General features: G+C 55.6%; 1 protein-coding gene across 3 annotated transcripts in view; it reads right to left on the bottom strand.

Moving 5' to 3' along the window:
- The window catches only part of LOC139162842 (phospholipid-transporting ATPase ID-like), a 42,075-nt gene extending 28,249 nt beyond the window's left edge, over positions 1-13,826 (bottom strand). For 2 of the 3 annotated variants that reach the window (XM_070743678.1, XM_070743679.1), the window contains exons 1-6: positions 13,691-13,824; positions 9,478-9,542; positions 3,117-3,175; positions 2,767-2,880; positions 783-881; positions 226-287 (exon numbers count right to left, since the gene is read on the bottom strand). In XM_070743678.1, coding sequence (XP_070599779.1) covers positions 226-287; positions 783-881; positions 2,767-2,880; positions 3,117-3,175; positions 9,478-9,520 — 377 coding nt within the window. In that variant the 5' untranslated portion in view covers positions 9,521-9,542; positions 13,691-13,824. Of the gene's footprint in view, positions 1-225; positions 288-782; positions 882-2,766; positions 2,881-3,116; positions 3,176-9,477; positions 9,543-13,690 lie in introns of all 3 variants that reach the window. The other variant, XM_070743681.1, reaches the window with a different exon arrangement.
- Between the last annotated feature and the right edge of the window lie 6,754 nt (positions 13,827-20,580).

Here is a 20,580-nt window from a genome sequence, read left to right as displayed (position 1 = left end):
GCAGGGCTGTGTCCAGACAGGCGGCTTCAGCCTCAGGGGGGTGGACAGACACACCAGGGAATGGAGGGGGCTTGTTCCAGCTGTGGGGGGGGAGAAGCAGGATCCTTGGCGTGAGTTTCCTCTGGCTGTGAAATCTTCCTCGGGCCCCACAAGGGACCCCCCCTGGGCCACCAGCTGGGAATGCCCTCGAGCCAAGCGATGGGACTTGCCAGGTGACCTGCTCACCTGCCGTTCATCAGGACCTTAACCGGCCGGTGGTTGACCTGCTTGTCGTTTGCGTGGCGATTCTGAAAAACAAAACACAGCTAGAACAAAGCGAGCCGTCCGGAGGGCACATGAGGCCGGCTACCACCCAACCTGCCCCCCCCCCCCACAGCCTCCTCAGGTGAGGGTGGGATTTCAGGGGCCCTAAAACCCGGCAGTGTCTGTGCCATGCGGGGTTCATCCACAGGACGGCGGGTGTCCAGGAAGCAGCAGTGCTTGTACTGGGACGTTTACTGCCCTTCCTCTCAAACCTTCGCATGGTCTGGATGTGGCTGGAGGCCAACAGCAGCTGCCCTGAGGGCGCCTCCAGGACCCCCATCCTCTGTTCCCCCCAAACCTCTTTGGCCCCAGAGGACGTCTGGACACGAGAGGGCGGAGGTGGTCCCAGCTGCTTTGGGGACCAGAGGATTCCCATGTGGGTTTGGGCCCGGCTTAGGGCGAAGGCAGCTGGCCGGGCACGGGGAGGGGGGCACGAGGGGGGGGGCACGGAGAGGGTTATCACTTGATGGGCTCCTTACCACGTCATCCATGGCATCCTTGACTGCAGACACGGTCAGGACCAGCACCAGAGGCACCACCGTGGTGAACCAGGAGAGGGAGGAGATCTCGGGGATGAGCTGCAAAGGGAGAGAGAGTAACATCAGGAGGCCCAGAAGGCTCAGCCGGATCTCCCAGACTTGGAGGTGAGCGGAGAGGCCGAGCCGGGGAATCGGCCTCTGTTCCTCTTTCGCTCTTTCTGGAGAGCACGAAGGAGTTGAGCCAGAGGATTGCAAGAGAGCCGCCAAGGGTCCCATGGGGGGCACTCGGGGGCCGATCTCTGCTGCCAAAGCAGAACCGTCACAGGAGGGGACAAGGCGGTCAGTTCAGGGGGTGAGCAAGCGGAGGGGGGCCAAGGAAGGCGGCTCCAGGGGAAATTGTGTATGGCTACGTGACTACTTGAAAGCCCCCCGCCAGGAAGGGGAGGCCCGAGAGCCGGCCTACGGATGGTGCCGAGAGAAACTGAGAGAAGAATGGAGCAGGAGGCGGGACCTCCAGTTGTGGTGCCACACTTGACAGTTTGTGGGGAAACCGCCCAGCGCGTCTCCCGGCCTTGTGCTTGGGAAGCCAGAGGTTGCAGCTGTGCGTCCTCCACTCAGAAGAGGCGCAAAAACGCATCAGAGCGAGCGAGCGAGGCAGCTCTCCTCCTCCGCAAACAAAACTTAACTTAAGGGCTGCTGACCTCTTAGGGGAGGAGACCCACCCAAGGCGAGAGGCTGGGACGCTGGCTGGGCTTGTGGGAAGCGGGGAGGGGCCGTCCGGAGGGGGGCATTTGCCCCTCATGAGATGAATGCGGGGGAGAGGAGTGGAGCAGGCGGTCAGGAAGGGGAACTGAACGCAGGGGGGGGGGCGCTGAGGATTCGCAGCTGTTGCCCAAAGTCTCTCGTGTGGCTTCCAACTTTCTTCAGGACAGGAAGTTCCCTGACTTATGACGGCAATTGAGACGGGAACCCCCATTGCTAAGTCATGCGCTCACAAAGTGACACTGCAACACTGAGCGACGGCAATCTCTGCGGACACAGTGGTTGTGGTTAAGGGCGTCCCGCCAGGTGAAGCAACTTCCTGGAAAGTCCGGAGGGCAGCGGGCAGGGAGATGGAGGCCCCAGGAGGGCTCTGGCTGGGTGGGCGGGAGGGGGGGCAGGGGAGGGGGTCCTGTGAGGAGAGGGGGTGGGCGTTGCACCATTGGCCAGAGCAGGGTGTGTGCGTGTGTGTGTTGCATGAGGAAGTTGCTATCTTCTCTGCCAGATTCCCCGTTGCAAATTGTCCACCCATGACACGTGTGAATGGGTTGCCCGGGACCTGGGTCAAGAGGACAAGATTGGGGGAGTTCTGGGACCGAGTGTGGCCGTCATTCCTTCAGCGCCCTCTTCACCTGCTACGGTCACTGGCTGAGCGGTGGTAGCAGGCGGGGGTTCCTATTCACCGTCACCACTGGTGCGATGCGTGCGCACTCTGGGTGGCTGGTGCGCGTGTGTGCGTGTCCAAGCAAGACTTAGCTTCTGCGCAGGAAGCGAAATCTTGGGAGAATCCAGGCAGCTGCACGAGATTCCTGGGGGGGGGGGGGATTTTTTGCTTCTGTGCATGCGAAGAAGTGAAACGTTGCCCAAGATCACCCAAATCTCCCTCATGCGCGCGCATGTCCTCTCCTGGGATTCCTCTTCCTGCACATGGACAGCAGCCAAAACTCGCTTGGACATGCTCGCCCACCCACCAGCCACCCAGAGCAGTGCGTGCAGCTCCATTGTCGCTAACAGAAGGCCGTGTGGCGCATACCAGGCAGCAGCCCACTACAGCCTTGCAGGTCAAAGGCCACCGTAGGGAGATCAGCCCCAAGAGACCCGGCAGCTGTCCGGCCGACCTTTGTCCCCCAGGGGCGTCCTTGGGGGCCTCCCCAGGTGGTGCCCACTCATCCCAGGGCCCGGAGACCCCCCTCCCTCTTGCCGGGGACCCCAGCGGGAGACTGACCTGCAGGAGGAGCAAGACCAGGAAGTAGGCGTTGGCCACGCGCTGGAACTGCTCAAAGAGGTTGAGAGGCAGGAAGGTGAAGAGGTTGTACTTGGAGGTCTTGATGGAGTTTTTCTGTGGACGGAGGACGGCCATGAGGGGGGGCGGGGGAGGGCAGCAGGACTCACACACCCCACCTCCACCCCCGAGATGAAGCGCTGGAGGGCTGAGGGGGCAAGGGAGGCCCCCCAAAGGGCCTGGGGGGTGGCCAAGAGAGAGGAAGGGCAGTGCCCCCCAGAGCGCCCTCTTGGCTCTTCTCCCCCTGCCGTAGGGGTGGAGGGGGGGTGCGGAGGGGGCGTCCAGTCACTCACAGCATAGTCGAACTGCAGGTTGAAGGCCCGGTCATTCGCCCGCAGGCACCGCTCCTCCTCTGCAAGGCAAGCGAGGGAGTTGGGGGCCACGAGAGGGAGGCCCAGGCAGGGGGGGGGGCAAGGCAGGCACCGGGTCCTGGCCCTCTCCCGCCTCTTGGCTGGGGTGGAGTGGGGGGCATGGTGACGCAGCATTCAAGAGGGGAGAAGGGGGGCAGACATCCGTGCCCCCTCCCAGACAGCTCCCTCCTTGGCTCCTTTCAGCAAGACTATTTCTCCTCCACCCCCCTAAGCGAGGGGCCCCTTCCCTGCTGGCTGGAACCACAATGGAGCCTTTTGGGACCCAAACCTTAATAGAATAGAGTAGAGTAGAGTAGAGTAGAGTAGAGTAGAGTAGAGTAGAGTAGAGTAGAGTAGAATAGAGTAGAATAAAATAGAATAGAATGACAGAGTTGGAAGGGACCGTGGAGGTCTTCTAGTCCAACCCCGTTTGGGCAGGAGACTCTACACTACTTCAGCAGATGGTTATCCAACACCTTCTTACAAACTTGCAGTGTTGGAGCTTTCAGAACTTCTGGAGGCAGGCTGTTCCACTGGTTAATTGTTCTTACTGTCAGGAAATTTCTCCTTAATTCTTGGGGCTTTCCTTCACACACACACACACACACACACACACACACACACACACACACACAGAGCGTCTGCCTCTGTGCAGCATGGGGGTAGCTTCTACTTTCCTGAAGCTCAGGCCCACCCAGGAATCCCCACAGAGGGAGGGGGCACCAGGGGTGTTTAGCCTGTGCAAATCTCACAGCAAGCTAAGTGGCAGTTAAATTCAATTTAACAAAGAAACCGAAAAGCCCCCCTGGTGAGCAAGAAGGGAGGTGGGCTGGTGACTTCCCTGGGTGAAGGGCAGACTAGAAAAAGACCCCCTGGTCCATCTCCTCTGCCCTTATACTATTTCGTGTATTTTAACTTAGGATGGATACGGTATATGTTTATCCCAGGCATGTTTGAATTCAGTGACTGTGGATTTACCAACCACGTCTGCTGGAAGTTTGTTCCAAGCATCTACGACTCTTTCAGTATCGCCTCTGATTCTTCAAAAGAGAAAGCAGCTTCTAGAAACATGACTGGGAGGGGGCCAGAGGACTCAGAACCATTGCATTGTATCTTTAAAAAATCTTGGAGTCCCAGGGAACTTCCAGAGGGTTGGAAAAAAGCTGATGTGGTTCCCATCTTCAAAGAAAAGGTGAGGAAAGAAGACTCGGGAGAGTAGAAACAGATCAGCCTAACCAGGAAATATATATATAAGATCAGTGAGCATCAAGAAACAAACAAAGTTATTACTGGTAGTCAGCACGGGTTTGTTAAAAACAGACCACACCAACCAAGCCAATCTTATTTCATTCTTTGACAAAGTGACTAAATTACCAGACCAGCAAAATACGGTGGACATAGAATATTTAGGCTTCAGCAAGCCATTTGACAAAGTAGACCACGGTAGAAAAGGCTGCGGGATCTCCCAACCCAGCAAGATTGGTGAAAATGTTTCCAAATGTATCTACAAAATGTTAGACGTATAAACAAGAACTGGGGACGTCCTGCCATATGTGCTGGACGTGCCCGGAGGCTAAGAAATATTGGGGAATGGTTCAGAAACGGATAGAGGACATTACAAGACAAATAATAGACTTTAAACAAGAACTGTTTTTATTAGGTATCTTAAAAGAGAAAATAAGTAAAAGTAACCAACTCTAATAAATAAACGGCCAGGATTGTGTCTGCCCAATGTTGGAAGATGGATAAAGTCCCTTCAAGCCCAATGACCACAACAAAAATATTAGCAAGTGCGGAAATGTGTGGATTGACCATGGAATTACAAGACAAAGAGGAAACAGAATTCTATGAGATTTGAGAAAACTGGTATAAATGTTTGGAATGTAAAAATAAACAATCAGCAACAAACATAAAATAAACGATGACCGGTAGATTGACATAAACAAATGTGGAGAACAGCAGAGTTTCACCACCGTGGCATAGAAAGCGAAGGACCGAGTACAGATCAGGCGAAACCTGGCTCAAAAACGGTCACTGTGAAGGGACCTTGAAGGTCCAGTGGGCGATTATTTAAACAAGAGCCAGCCATGGGTGGGGGCAGCCAAAGAAGTTAGTGCAATCCTTGGTTGTGTAAATAGAGCATAGAATCAACATCACGAGAAGTATTAGTGCCACTAATAAGGCCACACCTGAAATACTGCATCCAATTTTGGAACCACATTACAAAAACGATGTCGAGACTTTGGAAAAAGGGCAGAGAAGAGCAACTAAGACGACCAGAGGCCTGGACACTAAAACAGAGGAAGAACGGGGGAAGGGCAGGATTAGTGGGGACATGATATCAGCATTCCAGTATTTGAGAGGCCTCCAGGAAGAGGAAGGGGTCAATTTATTTTCCTAATCACCTAAAGGCAGGAAAAGAAACAATGGATGGAAACTAACAAGCAGAGAAGCAACCTGGAATTAAGGAGATACTTCCTAACAGTGAGGACAATTAACCAGGGGAGCAGCTTTCCACCGGAAGTTGGAGGTTTTTTAAGAAGAGACTGGACAGTCGCTTGTCTCACATGATAGAGTCTCCCCTGCTTGAGCAAAGGGCTGGACTAGAAGACCTCAAAGGTCCCTTCCATTCTGATTCAGAGGTCTGTTAGCGCTGAAACGCTGCGTGGGTCATCCTTCAACCTCAGCTTCCCCCTGCCATGAGCAGATGGTGGGGGGCCGATGCCCAGTCGGGGGGTCAGTCTCTAGGCAGCCGGCTAGGAGAGCAGAGCCCCCACCCATCTTGCGTGGCCAGGAAGAGCCCCTCCCCAGGCAGGGGGAGGCTGCCAGCAGAGGTCGTAGAGGGGCTGGACTGCCATCTGTCCGGGGTGGTGCAGGGTCTCCTGCCTGAGCAAGGGGTTGGACTAGATGACCCGCAGGGTCCCTTCCAACTCTAAGGATAAATAAAAAACCCTCTGCCTCTCTCAATGCTCCAAAGGCAGAAAGGAAGAACTCGGCTGCAGCTTCTTAGAGTCCCCAAAGTAGCCCGGAGGCCCCTGGGAGCCCGAAAGGAAGACGCCCGCCCCCACCCCCATTGAAGGTGTCGACAGCCCCCTTGCTGCTCTGGGCCAAACCTTCCCGGTCAGGAGCCTCCAACCTTGGCAGCTGGTGGACCTCCACTCCCAGCCTTCCTCAACCAGCCGTGAGCGGGAGGGGTCCCAGGGGGCTTGCCTCCCCTCCCCCTTTACAGAACATGCTGGTGGGAGGGGGGGGAAAAGGATCCAGCCATTTCAACTTCCACATTGTCCAGGAAGGGGATCAAGGCCGCTCTCCACAGAGCGGTCAATCATTAGTCAGGTTTGGCCCTAAGCCTCGATTGGGTCATGCAACAACAAGGGAAAACACAGTATTGGTCCACTTGCCCAAGACGCCAGCAGTGCCCATGTGGGGGCAATGGCTCCCCCGAGTCCAGCTCCAGCTTTTGTGGCTGGGGAATTCTGGGAGTTGAAGTCCAAATATCTTCACGTTGCCAAGGCTGGGAAACACTGCTCCAGAGTCATGAATACACACACGCACACACACACACACGCACACACACACACACACACACAGAGGTATCCAAAGATGGGAGAAGGCGCATTCAGACGAGCAGGGGATTCCGTCCTCTGGGCAGCCCCCCCCACCTGCCTGTTAGGAAAGCAGGGCTGGAATCCCACCCGGGGGATTTGGGGAGTTTCAGCCCCAACCGTGAAGCCTGGTGGAATTGGGAGAAATCCCAGGAGTCCCCCCCTCTGGGCCCCACACGGACCCCCCCGGGAAGCCCCTGAATAGGCCTGTCCCACCTGCCCCCTCCCCAGCACGCAGGGGCCACAGCCTGAAGAAACCGCAGGGAGACCCCAATGGCCTCCAGGCTTCCCTCCTCCTGAACTGACCCACAGGAAATAATGAGAGTCCTGGGCTGGACTCATTGTTTCCAAAGGAAAGGCAGGAAACCGACTGGCTGCTTTGGCTGGGGCTGAGGTGGTGGTGGTGGTGGTCAGCAGGAAGCCCACAGCCCTCAGACTGACGCCAAGTGTGGGAAACCACCGGGCTGCTGGTCCTTTTGGCCAAGGACCCTTTGGCAGAGCTCCCCCCCCAACCACCATGCTGGCTTCCAAAAGCCTTTGAGGGTCGGGGCTGCATGAAAGCTGCCCAGCCGGGAGATGGCCCCTGGCACAAGTGGGGCTGGAGGAGAGCGGGGGTCCAGGTTCCTATTTGCTGACACCCAGCATCTTTTGGACCAGAGGTAACCGGGGAGCCTCTCCCCCCACTCTTTGTGCTGGACCCCCATCTCTTCCAGACCAAGGAAGGCTCGGGGGGGTCTTTCCTCTCTTGACCCCCCACCTCCCCTCCGGGCTCCCTGTCTTTGCTCACCACTTCCTGGGGCCGCGCTGGCGATTCTCAACCTGGGACCCTCCGGAGAGGTCATGTCCAGCCTGCCACCGGCGCCCCAGGCAGTGGAGGCCTTGGGCGGGGGCACCGCATGGTCAGCACAGGGGCCAGCCGGTTCAGCCCGAATTGGGCGGGGTGACGGGGGCTGCACCCACACCCTGGGGGCCACAGGAGCAGCAAGGGTCTGCAGAAGGAGGGGCCGGAATGCGGCAGAGACTCCGAGGGAGAGTCGGTTGGTGGCAGTTGGAGGGACAGGAGGCTCCGCTGAGAGATGGAGGGGACCCTGAGCAGAAAGAGAAGGCCAGACCCCCAACAAAAGGGACCCCAGGGAACCCGGCCTGCCTCCACCCACCCACCCACACACACAGGGGCATCGGCACTTGGACATCCGATTCAATCACCAGCATCCTGCCCCTTTCCTGCCCCCCCCCCGGCCGGACAAGGAGCCGAGTCCCTGATGCGGAAGGAGCCAGAGGGGGGGGCTGGCTGCACTCCGGGAAGCCCCCAAAGAGCCTTTCCGGGCATTGCAAGTGGACCAGTCACTCGGGGCTCTGCCCTTCGTCCTCCCAGGCACCTGGTTCCCGCAAGATGGAGAGACCTCCCCCCTCCCCCGCACACTTGGTCCTCCCAGTGGTGGGAGTGGTCCTCCCCCCATCTGTTTTCAGCGCATCCCCTCCCGGTCTGACAGGAAACTCTTCATGTACTGCCCCGAGTCTTCGGAGGGGGGCGGCATACACATCTAATAAATATTATTATTATTATTATTATTATTATTATTATTATTATTATTATTATTATTATTATTAATGTACAACTCCACCTTTCTGCATTTGGATGTAGGTTTGCAAAAACAAAGAAATAAAATTGCACCCCCCCTCCCAAAAAATGCATTTGTGGGCTTGGGATCCTTGAGGCAAGACCCTCCGCAGGCCACCGGGTCAACGGACGTGGTGCCCACCCAACCCCAGCAATGCAGGCACTTCCCTGGCACCTGGGGTGGGATGGCCTATCGATTTGATTAATAAAATAAATACATACATAGACTTGCAGGGGGCTGAGCTTGGGGAAAGGAGCGGCTCCCCCCCCCAAGAAGGATCCACTTGCCCAGGGCTTCAGGCGACTGGCCACACGTGGCCTCCGGAATCCCCCCCCACATGAGGCTCAGCAGCCACAGAGAGGGAGGGGAGTGAGACGGGGCCTGTGGGGTGACTTTGAGTAGAGGGAGAAGGAAGGAGCAAAGGAGCGAGCGAGCCTGGGACACTGCACTGCTGCCCCCCTGCTCCGTGGGCCTTCCCCAGGGGGTGCTGCAAACGCTCCCCCCCGCCTCGCGATTCCCTTCCCCCCCTCCCCCCTTCACTGTCACCTCTGCCCATGATGCCCAGGGGAAGGGCTGGACTCCGCAGAGCTTCTGGGTGATGGAAGACAAGGGGGGGGAATTTCCCTGATGGAGGGCTTGATGGAGCACCCTCCCCCAGCCCTGGTGGACAGAGAGCAAAGCCCAGGAGGACCATGGGCAGAGAAACAGATATTCTCTCTCACACACACACACACACACTCCTCTCAACAACTTTTCCTTAATGGAACTCCATCTACACGGAGGGAGGGAGGGAGGGAAGGAAGCAGTGGGGCCCCCCAAGGCTCTTCCCTCTTAGGCCCAGGAGCCACAGCCCTTAGACCTCTATGTGGCTTTGCAGTGCTTGACCGCCCCCTCTAAGTGGCCGACAGCTCACCCCATGGCCCCCAACTATCCGGGTCCTGGGAAGGCTGAGGGGACTAGAAGGGCCACTCGTGCAGTTTGCAGCTGATAGGCAGGGAGAGCCAGCCCCTTAGATGATGGGCTGAAGACCCAGACCCGAACACAGAGCCCCCTCCCCTGGCCAAAGGGACCACTCACCCTTGGAGGTCTTCCTGTCCACACGCGGTTCAAAGAAGGGCATCCCGCCACTGCAGGCTCAGCTCCTGGAACAGAGAGGAGGGGAGGTCACTGGGGTCCTCTTCTGGCACAGGAGGAGGGGGGCAGGCACGGGTCACCTGGCAGGTCCGGTTACACGGCTGCCCGGCTGCCGCCAGCTAGCCAGGCCTGTGTGGAGCAGCAGGTGGCTTGTGCTTTGTGTGTGTGTGTGTGTAGGCTACCTGGCCTGCCTCCTCCAGGTGCGGAGGGGGGAGGGTTTCCTCACCTGGGGGCCAGTGCAGCCCCACTTGCCAGGAGGTCTTCTTGGCTCAAGAGGGGAGCATCCCCTCCCCCCACCGTTGCTGCCCCCCCAGGCCTTCCTGCTGGCCCAGCCCTCCCCCTCCGGGCAGCCCTGGGCAGAAGGACCCTCCGCAGGGTGTCCAAGACAATCCTCCCCACCCTCAGTCTCTTTGGGGCGGAGTGAGGAGCAGCCCAGGGGCAGAGGGGCTGCCCGTGCCTCAAACTGCCCTTCCCGACCCCCTCCCCTCCTCTCCCCTCCCTGGCCTGGCCCCTCGGCTCCTCTGGCCCACCAGCGCCCAGCACTCCTGACCCCCTGAAAGAAGGCAGGAGCAGGGCGGGTGGGCAGAGGGAAAAGCACAGGCCACCAATTTCTTTCCTCCACTGCTACAGTCGCCCACCTCACAGCAGTGTCACCCCCCTTTCCCCCATCTCTGCCCTCCCGTCTCCTTCCCTCCTGCTCCCCACACACCTCTGCCCCCAGAACGTCTTTAGGGATTTTCCGGGGTGGGGGTGTCAGTGCAAATTGACAGGGAAAATGCACAGGTGGATCAACAGTGTGACCTCTCATCAGATTTGTAAAAGAACTGGAAGGTATTTCGCCTGCTACTTTCTGAATTTTTTCCCCTTGAAAACATTTGGCTTCTCAATCCAAGAAGCTTCTAAGATTAGTTCAAGGGGCAGAAAATCCAGGAGCCTTTTGGAAAAGCAGCTCTGGCACAAACAGGACCCGGGGGTGGAGACCCCCCAGAGACATTTCACCCACAGAAACAACCCCCCCCCTTTGCCAATATCCCAGACGTGTCTTTTAAACATTCCCAACCAACAAAGAGTCCTGCAGTCCTGGACTTGAAACGGATCGGTCAGTGCCGGTCTATGGGCATCGCCATCTTTTTTTTAAAAAATTGAAAAATTTCCCCCCCTTCTGAACATGCCAAGAAGCCAAAACACTCTGCATCTGGGGTTTTTTTTTTTTGGGGGGGGGGGTTGTTTGCCACACAGCGCAGGAGGAAGTGAACAGGTTGGCAAGGTAAGTTAGAACCCAGCCCTGCTTCCAGCCCCCCCCCCCAGACCCTTTTGGCTCCCAGAGGATATAGGGAGGCTGGATGTGGATGGGGGAGGGGTCTTTTTCTTTGGGCCTTGAGGATTTAAAGCCCAAACAGAGAAGGAATAGACAAATAGGATGAGCTCAGGCCGGGTCAGTTCGCTCCGAACCTCCCCAGCAGGACAGAGAACAGCGGATCTTCCTTCAATCATTAAGTGTTGTACCTGATGATTCTTGACAAGTGTCTCTTTTTCTTCTATGTAGGCTGAGAGCATTTGCACCAAGACAAACTCCTTGTGTGTCCCATCACACTTGGCCAACAAAGAATTCCATTCCATTCCATTCCATTCCATTCTATTCTATTCTATTCTAAAGGCTCCCTGAGGTGCTTCCTCCTCCTCACCTGTCTGTCCAGCCACATTCTTTGCCTTAAACTCACTTCAAGATAAAGCGTAACTAATTCCCCACCCTCTAAAGCCCCCCCCCACCTCTTTTACAAGAGCACAACACCTGAGCTGGGTGTCCCCAAGGTCACATAAATAGTTAATTTCCACTTCATCACCTTCCTTCAACATCTTCTAGAAATACAAGAGAACTTCAGGGTCCGAATGGATCCCTCGGGGACCCCTCAGGGCAAGTCCAGCTGCCCCAAAGACCCGAACCCCCCAGGAACCCCTTTGGATGGGGCTTTAGGTTCTATGCCGACCTCTGTAAAGAGCTGCTTACTGCCCCCCACCTGCCCTCTGTAAGTTCATTCGGGCATTTATAGACGGACGTTACTGGATAATGCAAAAGCCTTCGCAGCAGAAGGGTCAGCCCTTCACCCCTGACCCACCAGCCAGAAGTACACACTTGGTTTCTTAAATTTCTTCTCTGGTCAAAAAAGAAAGCTAAAAGAAAGGCCCAGGGGTGACCCTGAAACGATGGCTGCATCTTCCCTATGAGATTCTGAGGAATGTTTCATACAGACACAGAAGACTGACGGTAGAAAACGGCCTCCTGGTCCATCCAGTCTGCCCTTATACCATTTCCTGTATTTGATCTTAAAATACTTTATCTTTATCTCCTTTCCGCTAGAAGCTTTAAGAACACAGGATAAATACACACAAAAGAGCTTTTCCATAGTGAAATCCCTCTTGATTGGGATTAGCCCCCAGGGGAATAAATTCTATCCCGCTTATTTCCATCTCCTTTCGCTTCCACAACAAGAAAAGTAAGTTTCATTGACCAGTTTCAGCCATTCAAACAGAATTAAAACTCAACAGGCTGCGAGGATTTGGGCCCAGGGCTCCAGGCCCAAAGCAGCATCCCTTCCGTGGGCCAAACTCTGCGGTGGGTGCAAGCGGGTGGATTTCTCTCAGTCTGACCAATACCGGGCAAGCCACCAAACTCTGACTGACACCAGCAGGCCCTGGTCAGACCGCACCTGGAGTATTGCATCCAGTTCTGGTCACCAGACTTCAAAAGAGACATTGAAACTCTGGAGAAGGTGCAGAAAAGAGCAACCAAAATGATCAGGGGTCTAGAAACCAAGACTTACGAAGAGAGGCTGCGGGAACTGGGCATGGACAGCCTAGAGAAAAGGAGGGCCAGGGGGGACATGATAGCAGTCTACAGGTATACGAGGGGTTGCCACAGAGAGGAGGGTGGGTGGGACTGTTTTCTAGGGCACCAGAGGGCCAGACCAGGAGCAACGGATGGAAGCTGACCAAGGAGAGATTCAACCTGGAAATAAGGAAGAAGCTCCTGATGGTCAGAGTGATCAACCAGTGGAACGGCCTGAAGGGAGACCAGGAACGTGGGTTGGGTTCACGGTGATTGCTAGAAAGTGCGACACACACCTGCTGGTGTCATCCCTGGGCAGAAGGTTCCAGCGCTTGGGAATCAGGCTGGCTCCATGATGAGTGACAGGTCTGAGCCCCTCCAGCCTCTCCTGGGCTTCAAGACCGCCAGTCCAGCCTGTATGGACAATGCCACCCTGTGCAGGAACTGACCAGAGCAGGCAGCACAGCAACAGGCAGTATTTGGGATGGTATTTGGGGGAGGGAAGCTGCGGTGGGGGGAACAGGAATGTCGCCACCGACACTTGACCAGAGAGGTTGCCCCATCAGATCCTGTGCTGGGAGGGAGGAGGAGGAAGTGGCCTCCTGCTTCCCCTTTTCGCTTGGGGACGGGGCTGCTCCGCACGGGCTCACCCCTCCGTCCCGGGAACAGCGGAGCCGCCTCCGGCCAAAGGAGCCGCGGCGGACACCCGGGCCGAGGGACACGCGGGGCGCTTCCGCAAGGCTGCCCAGCGCCGCTCCATAGATGGAAGCGCCGCGGCTCTTCGCAGCCTCGCGGGGGGGCCGGAGGTCGCTGGCTTCGGGCCACCTCAGAATTCCTGGAAACTTTCTCGCTCTCTGTCTGCACCGCCGGGCAAAGGAGGGGGGCGGGGGGGCGGAGGATCTCCCGGCTGGTCCGGCCGTCGAGCTGGGAGCCCCCTCCGGGGACGAGCGAGAGGAAGCGGGCGGCGTGGGGGCGCCCTCAGCAGCCTTGTCAAGCCGCCCGGCGGGAGGGGGCTGCGGGGCAAGAAGGGGCCCCGGCCTAAGAGAGCCACGCACCGCGGTTCGGCCAGCTCCCCTCTACGAGCAGCCTCGGCTGGGGGGCGGCCAGAAGCACCCCGATGGCCCCCCTCCCTCCCCGCCTGGGCCCCCCACCTGCCCCGCCCGCGCGCGTCCTCCTCCCATCAGTCCGGGGGGGCGCATTCCCGAGGGGCCGGCGGGCGCCCCTTTGGCGAGGGCCGCGGCTCCTCTGCCGAAGCGTCTCGAGATCCCCCGCCCCCTCCTCCTCCTGGCAGTCCGGCCGCCGCGGGTCTTGTGTGTGTGGGGGGCTCACCTTCGGCCGCTCGGCCCCGTCCTTCCCGCGCTCCGCTCCCCGGGGCTCCTGGCGCCGTTGCGGGACGGCGCGGACACAACTCGGGCCGGCCTGTGGCTTCCTCGGCGGGCGCTGGTCCAGGGCCCGGGGCGGGGGGGGCGGGCGCGGGGGGGGGGGGCTGGGCTCTCCTCCGCCCCTCCCGGAGCTTTCCCTGCTTCCTGTCGATAGGAGAGTGCTTTCGCTTCCCCTCTGGGCGGCCGGGGTGTCCGGCCCGGAATGAAGGGCAGCAAGCGGGCAGGGCAGGGTGGGGGCGTCCAGAGGTGGTGTCTGCGGGGGTGGGGGTGGTTCTGCACCCCTGGAGACCCAGTTCTGAAAGGGGGGGAGGAACAGCTGCCCACTGGAGGTCAGGCTCTGCGCCTTCCTTTCTTTCCCTTCCTTCCTTCCTTCCTTCCTTCCTTCCTTCCTTCCTTCCTTCCTTCCTGTCTGTCTTTTCTTTCTTTCTTTCTTTCTTTCTTTCTTTCTTTCTTTCTTTCTTTCTTTCTTTCTTTCTTTCTTTCTTTCTTTCTTTCTTTCTTTCTTGAATAAATGGCAACTCAAGGCAGCTTACAGAATATAAAACCCCATTGGAAACAATCAAGGCATTGCCTGGACAAAGGAACCCCCCCCCCCCCCGCAAGACCCACTAGAGCAGTGTTGGTGAACCTTTATTTCCTCAGGTGCCAAAAGTGTGCATGTGTGTGCTATCACACACACACAAGTGCCCTCCCCTAATTAAATGCCCCCCACCCTCTGCATGTGCTGCTCTGCCCCCCACAGATGCACACAAAGCCCCCCTCTCCATTTCCCAACTTCCAGGAGGCCCGTTTTCACCCTTCCCCTGCTCCAGAGCTTCCCTGCCGCCTGGGGAGGGTGGAAATGGCCCCCAGAGGCCAAAAATGGCCTGTCTCCCAACTTCTGGTGGGCCCAGTAGACCCATTTTTTGCCCTCCCCGGGCCGCAGAGGCCGAAAATGCCCTCCCGGAGCCTCCATGTCAGATGAAATTCGGCTGGTGCGCACATGCGCGCTGGAGCTGACCTAGGGAAACAGATTGTGTGCCGGCAGATATGGCTCCGTGCGCCACCTGTGGCACTCATGCCGTACGTTTGCCCTCAGTGCACTAGAGCAGTGTTTCCCAACCAGTGTGCCGCATGACATGGTCAGCTGTGACGCGAAGAAGGAAGCTCAGCTTCTGGTCTCGCAACTTTTTGCTGAGTGCGAAGAGCAAAAAGTTGTGAGACCGGAAGCTGAGCTTCCTTCTTTGCGCCTTCCAAGTTTTCTGGCAGCTGCAGCACCCCGACCGGCTGGAGCTTCCCTGGCGGCGGCAGGAGGTGAGCTTTGGGGTCCGGCGGGAGGACAGCGGCAGCGGGAGGGCAGTGGCAGTGGGAGGACGGCGGCAGCAGCGGAACCGGGCAGTAGCTGCTGGGCAGCGGCAGGGTGGTCGGCTGTGAGCCAGAACTCCAGGACAGAGGCACCGACAGCGGCGGCTGGACATGTTGCTGTACGCCGTACATGCTGGCATTGCGTGGCTGGCACTTGCCTGCTGGCTGGGCCGGGATGGAGGCTCCAGCCCCACACCCATGCACAGTGCAATGCCAGCATGTATGGCGTCTAGCAACATGTCCAGCCGCCGCCGTCGGTGTCTCCATTCTGGAGCTCCGCCTCACAGCTGACCACCCTGCCGCTGCCCCACGGCTACTGCCCAATGCCGCTGCTGTGGCATGGTGTACGAGAAAGAGAGAGATAGCAAGAGAGGGAGAGAAAGAGAGAGGGAGAGTGGGGGGGAGAGAGAGAGAAAGCAAAAAAAAAGAGATAGCAAGAAAGAGAGAAAGATAGAGGGGGGAGAGAGAATGAGAGAAAGACAGCAAGAGAGAGAAAGGGGGGGAAGGAGGGTGAGGGAAAGAGAGCAAAAAAGAGAGGAAGGAAGGGAGAAACAAAGAGGGATGGAGAGAGAGGGAAAGAAAGAGGGAGGGAGAGAAAGAGGGAGAGAAATAGACCAGAATATCTCCGGGACCGCCTCCTGCCGCACGAATCCCAGCGACCGGTTAGGTCCCACAGAGTTGGCCTTCTCCGGGTCCCGTCGACTAAACAATGTCGTCTGGCGGGACCCAGGGGAAGAGCCTTCTCTGTGGTGGCCTCGGCCCTCTGGAACCAGCTCCCCCCTGAGATTAGGATTGCCCCCACCCTCCCTACCTTTCGTAAACTCCTTAAGACCCACCTCTGCCGTCAGGCATGGGGGAACTAAAACACCTCCCCCTTGCCCATGTTGTTTTGTTGATTGATTGACTGTGTGCCCGTTTTTTATATATACTGTTTTTATGAGATTATTAATTTAAATTGTAACTGGATGGGTGGGCATTGGATTTGGTATTGTGTACCGTACTGTTTTTTATTATTGTTGTGAGCCGCCCCGAGTTTGCGGAGAGGGGCGGCATATAAATCCAATGAACCTAAACCTAAACCTAAATAGAGCGAAAGGGAGGAAGAGATATTTTTTTTGTCCAAACTTTTTTTAGCCCCCCTCTGCCCCTCCCCCGCTCAATGTTCCCCAGGATTTTGTAAATGTGAATAATGTGCCATGGCTCAAAAAAGGCTGGGAAACACTGCTCTAGAGGAATGCACGGGTGCTAGATACAGTCCCCCACCCCGAAGGCCCTCACTCTGCTAAACAAATAATCCCCTCAACACTGTCAAACTCTTGACTAAGTCTGCACTACTATTACTACTAGTTTTTCTCATCATCCCTATCACCCATTTCCTCCCACTTAGGACTGTAGGACTGTCACTTGTTGCTTGTATCCTAAGATTTTTATTAATGTTTCGTCATTGCTTATTTGTACCCTGTGACAGTCCTTAAGTGTTGTATCAAATGATTCTTGACAAATGTCTCTTTTTCTTTTATGTCCACTGAGAGCATCTGCACCAAAGACAAATCCCTTGTGTGTCCAATCACACTTGGCCAAGAAAGAATTGTATTATTCTTTGGGGGGGCGCACCCCTCCCCCCTCCATGTTCCCCAGCCTGGAGCAATGGGAGGGGGAGGAGCAGGGGGCGGCCAAGGGGCACATGAGGTGGGGAGGGGAGGCAGGGTGTGCAAGAGGGGATGTCCAGCGCCCGGCAAGTGAGGCGGCTTCTGCTCTCGGCCAGGAGAGGGAAGTGGGGGCCAGTGGCCACAGGAGCGGGGCAGGCCTGGCGTGGATGTGTTGCTTAGAAACATAGAAACATAGAAGACTGACGGCAGAAAAAGACCTCATGGTCCATCTAGTCTGCCCTTTTACTATTTCCTGTATTTTATCTTACAATGGATATATGTTTATCCCAGGCATGTTTAAATTCAGTTACTGTGGATTTATCCACCACGTCTGCTGGAAGTTTGTTCCAAGGATCTACTACTCTTTCAGTAAAATAATATTTTCTCATGTTGCCTTTGATCTTTCCCCCAACTAACTTCAGATTGTGTCCCCTTGTTCTTGTGTTCACTTTCCTGTTAAAAACACTTCCCTCCTGAACCCTATTTAACCCTTTCACATATTTAAATGTTTCGATCATGTCCCCCCTTTTCCTTCTGTCTTCCAGACTCTACAGATTGAGTTCATTAAGTCTTTCCTGATACGTTTTATGCTTAAGACCTTCCACCATTCTTGTAGCCCGTCTTTGGACCCGTTCAATTTTGTCAATATCTTTTTGTAGGTGAGGTCTCCAGAACTGAACACAGTACTCCAAATGTGGTCTCACCAGCGCTCTATATAAGGGGATCACAATCTCCCTCTTCCTGCTTGTTATACCTCTAGCTATGCAGCCAAGCATCCTACTTGCTTTCCCTACTGCCCGACCACACTGTTCACCCATTTTGAGACTGTCAGAAATCACTACCCCTAAATCCTTCTCTTCTGAAGTTTTTGCTAACACAGAACTGCCAATGCAATACTCAGATTTAGGATTCCTTTTCCCCAAGTGCAGGCAGCCCCAGCAGGTGGGAAGGCCAGACAGGAGACCCCCAGGACAGCCTCAGGGGATTCCCTGGTCGGGCACTGCCCTCCCCCGCCTGAGGCTGCCCGGCCTTCTCCCCGGCAATGGCTGGAGCCTCCTTGGGCCTCCCCCTCAGGGGGCTTCTCTGCATGCAATGGGGGGGGGGCGGCAGAGCACCCTGGGAGGGGCTGCAGGGAGCTTCCCATGGAAGCAGGACGCCTCCTCCGGCCTCCAGCTCAGGTGTATGAAAAAGGAGGTGGCCAGGCGAGGGTCCTGCCTCTCTAGTCCGAATCTTCTGAGGTCTGCCCTTTGCTGGGGGCCCTCCTCACTCGGAGGCCCCTGTTCAGCAACTGGCAGACCTCCCCCCCCCACGGCACAGAACCCAGCCCCCCCCCAGAGTCCCCCCTTGGCCACTCGCCCCCTTACCTGCCAGCCGCTGACCAGCGAAGGAGCCCACGGCAGCCGCTGACCATTGGGCTCAACCAGCAGGTGGTGAGATGTGGGCTGCTTGATTCGGGCGGCACTTTGGCAGCCCAACAGAGGAACAGCAGAATCAGCCGAGGCTGGAGAAGACCAGGACCTGGCACGTCCCAGACCTTCCCTGCCGGGCAGCCAGAGAGACCCTCCCACCTCTGGAGTCTCCCCCTCTGCTCCGGGCACCAATGCGAGAGTTCCCACCGCTCAGGGGCTGTGCCAGAGGGCCCCAGACGGAGGAGCTGGCCCACAGCCCTGAATGAATGGGCCCAAGGATGGCCTCCCCCCCGCATCTTCAGAGTGGACCCACATGAGCTCAAGCACCCACACACACACAAAAGACAGCAGGGAGAGTTGCATATGCACAAAAATGGAAAGGATCAAAGATCTCCTCTGAAGAAGACATAGAAACATAGAAGACTGACGGCAGAAAAAGACCTCATGGTCCATCTAGTCTGCCCTTATACTATTTCCTGTATTTTATCTTACAATGGATATATGTTTATCCCAGGCATGTTTAAATTCAGTTACTGTGGATTTATCTACGTCTGCTGGAAGTTTGTTCCAAGGATCTACTACTCTTTCAGTCAAATAATATTTTCTCACATTGCTTCTGATCTTTCCCCCAACTAACTTCAGATTGTGTCCCCTTGTTCTTGGGTTCACTTTCCTATTAAAAACACTTCCCTCCTGGACCTTATTTAACCCTTTAATATATTTAAATGTTTCGATCGTGTCCCCCCTTTTCCTTCTGTCCTCCAGACTATACAGATTGAGTTCATTAAGTCTTTCCTGATACGTTTTATGCTTAAGACCTTCCACCATTCTTGTAGCCCGTCTTTGGACCCGTTCAATTTTGTCAATATCTTTTTGTAGGTGAGGTCTCCAGAACTGAACACAGTATTCCAAATGTGGTCTCACCAGCATTCTATATAGCGGGATCATAATCTCCCTCTTCCTGCTTGTTATACCTCTAGCTATGCAGCCAAGCATCCTACTTGCTTTTCCTACCATCCGACCACACTGCTCACCCATTTTGAGACTGTCAGAGATCACGACCCCTAAATCCTTTTCTTCTGAAGTTTTTGCTACACAGAACTGCCAATGCAATACTCAGATTGAGGATTCCTTTTCCCCAAGTGCATTATTTTACATTTGGAAACATTAAACTGCAGTTTCCATTGCTTTGACCATTTATCTAGTAAAGCTAAATCATTTACCATATTACAGACGCACTGCGAAATATCTTGGACTGGGCTGAAATGAACAGAATGACCATGAGGCTTAACGATAGAAAAGAATCTGACCATTATTCTGTTCAGGTGAAGCTTTATAATTGGATAGAAAAGGAAAGAAGTTGGATGTTGAAATAGAGGAAGTATAAAAGTAGAAGTTTAGAAGTGATTAAAAACAATGGAAGAGCCTTAAAAGTGGACATGTAGAATGAAAGGATAATGTTAATAAACACGTTAAATAATATATAAAAGGGGGGGACAGACACCACAAGAATATAATTATTGAGCAATATATTATCAATCTGTTCAATATAAGAGTTACGGGTAATAGTGGGAAGGTTGAGAGGGTGAAAGAGGAAACGGAGGAAGGGGTGGAGGGAGGGAGGGAGGGAAGAAGGGTAGGAAGATGTAAGAGACGGAGAGAGAGAAGGGAAGATAGAAACCCAGACGGATAAATTATTCATATGATGTGGGTGCAGTTATGGCAACGTGAGAGATTAGAGAGTTATGGAATTACATATGTTATGAATATAGTGGTCCCTCTAGTAATGAACTTAATTCGTTCCGTGACCAGGTTCTTAAGTAGAAAAGTTTGTAAGAAAATTCATAGAGGCCCCACGGAGGCTTCTCCCTGCCTTTTCCGGCCCTGTTCCCTCCCAGGAGATTCCTAGAGAGGCCCCACGGAGGCTTCTCACTGCCTTTTCCAGCCCTGCTTCCTCCCAGGAGATTCCTAGAGAGGCCCCACGGAGGCTTCTCGCTGCCTTTTCTGGCCCTGCTTCCTCCCAGGAGATTCCTAGAGAGGCCCCACGGAGGCTTCTCCCTGCCTTTTCTGGCCCTGTTTCCTCCCAGGAGATTCCTAGAGAGGCCCCACGGAGGCTTCTTGCTGCCTTTTCTGGCCCTGTTTCCTCCCAGGAGATTCCTAGAGAGGCCCCACGGAGGCTTCTTGCTGCCTTTTCTGGCCCTGTTTCCTCCCAGGAGATTCCTAGAGAGGCCCCACGGAGGCTTCTCCCTGCCTTTTCTGGCCCTGTTTCCTCCCAGGAGATTCCTAGAGAGGCCCCACGGAGGCTTCTCCCTGCCTTTTCCGGTTACAGTCTCGGAGATTCGGGTTTGTAAGTGAAAATGGTTCTTAAGAAGAGGCAAAAAAATCTTGAACGCCCGGCTCTTATCTAGAAAAGTCCGTGAGTCGAGGCGTTTGTA

Source organism: Erythrolamprus reginae, chromosome 2 (genome assembly GCF_031021105.1).
Source record: "Erythrolamprus reginae isolate rEryReg1 chromosome 2, rEryReg1.hap1, whole genome shotgun sequence".
In the NCBI taxonomy this organism is placed as follows: Eukaryota; Metazoa; Chordata; class Lepidosauria; order Squamata; family Dipsadidae; genus Erythrolamprus; species Erythrolamprus reginae.
This window is presented reverse-complemented; position numbering and strand designations above follow the sequence as displayed.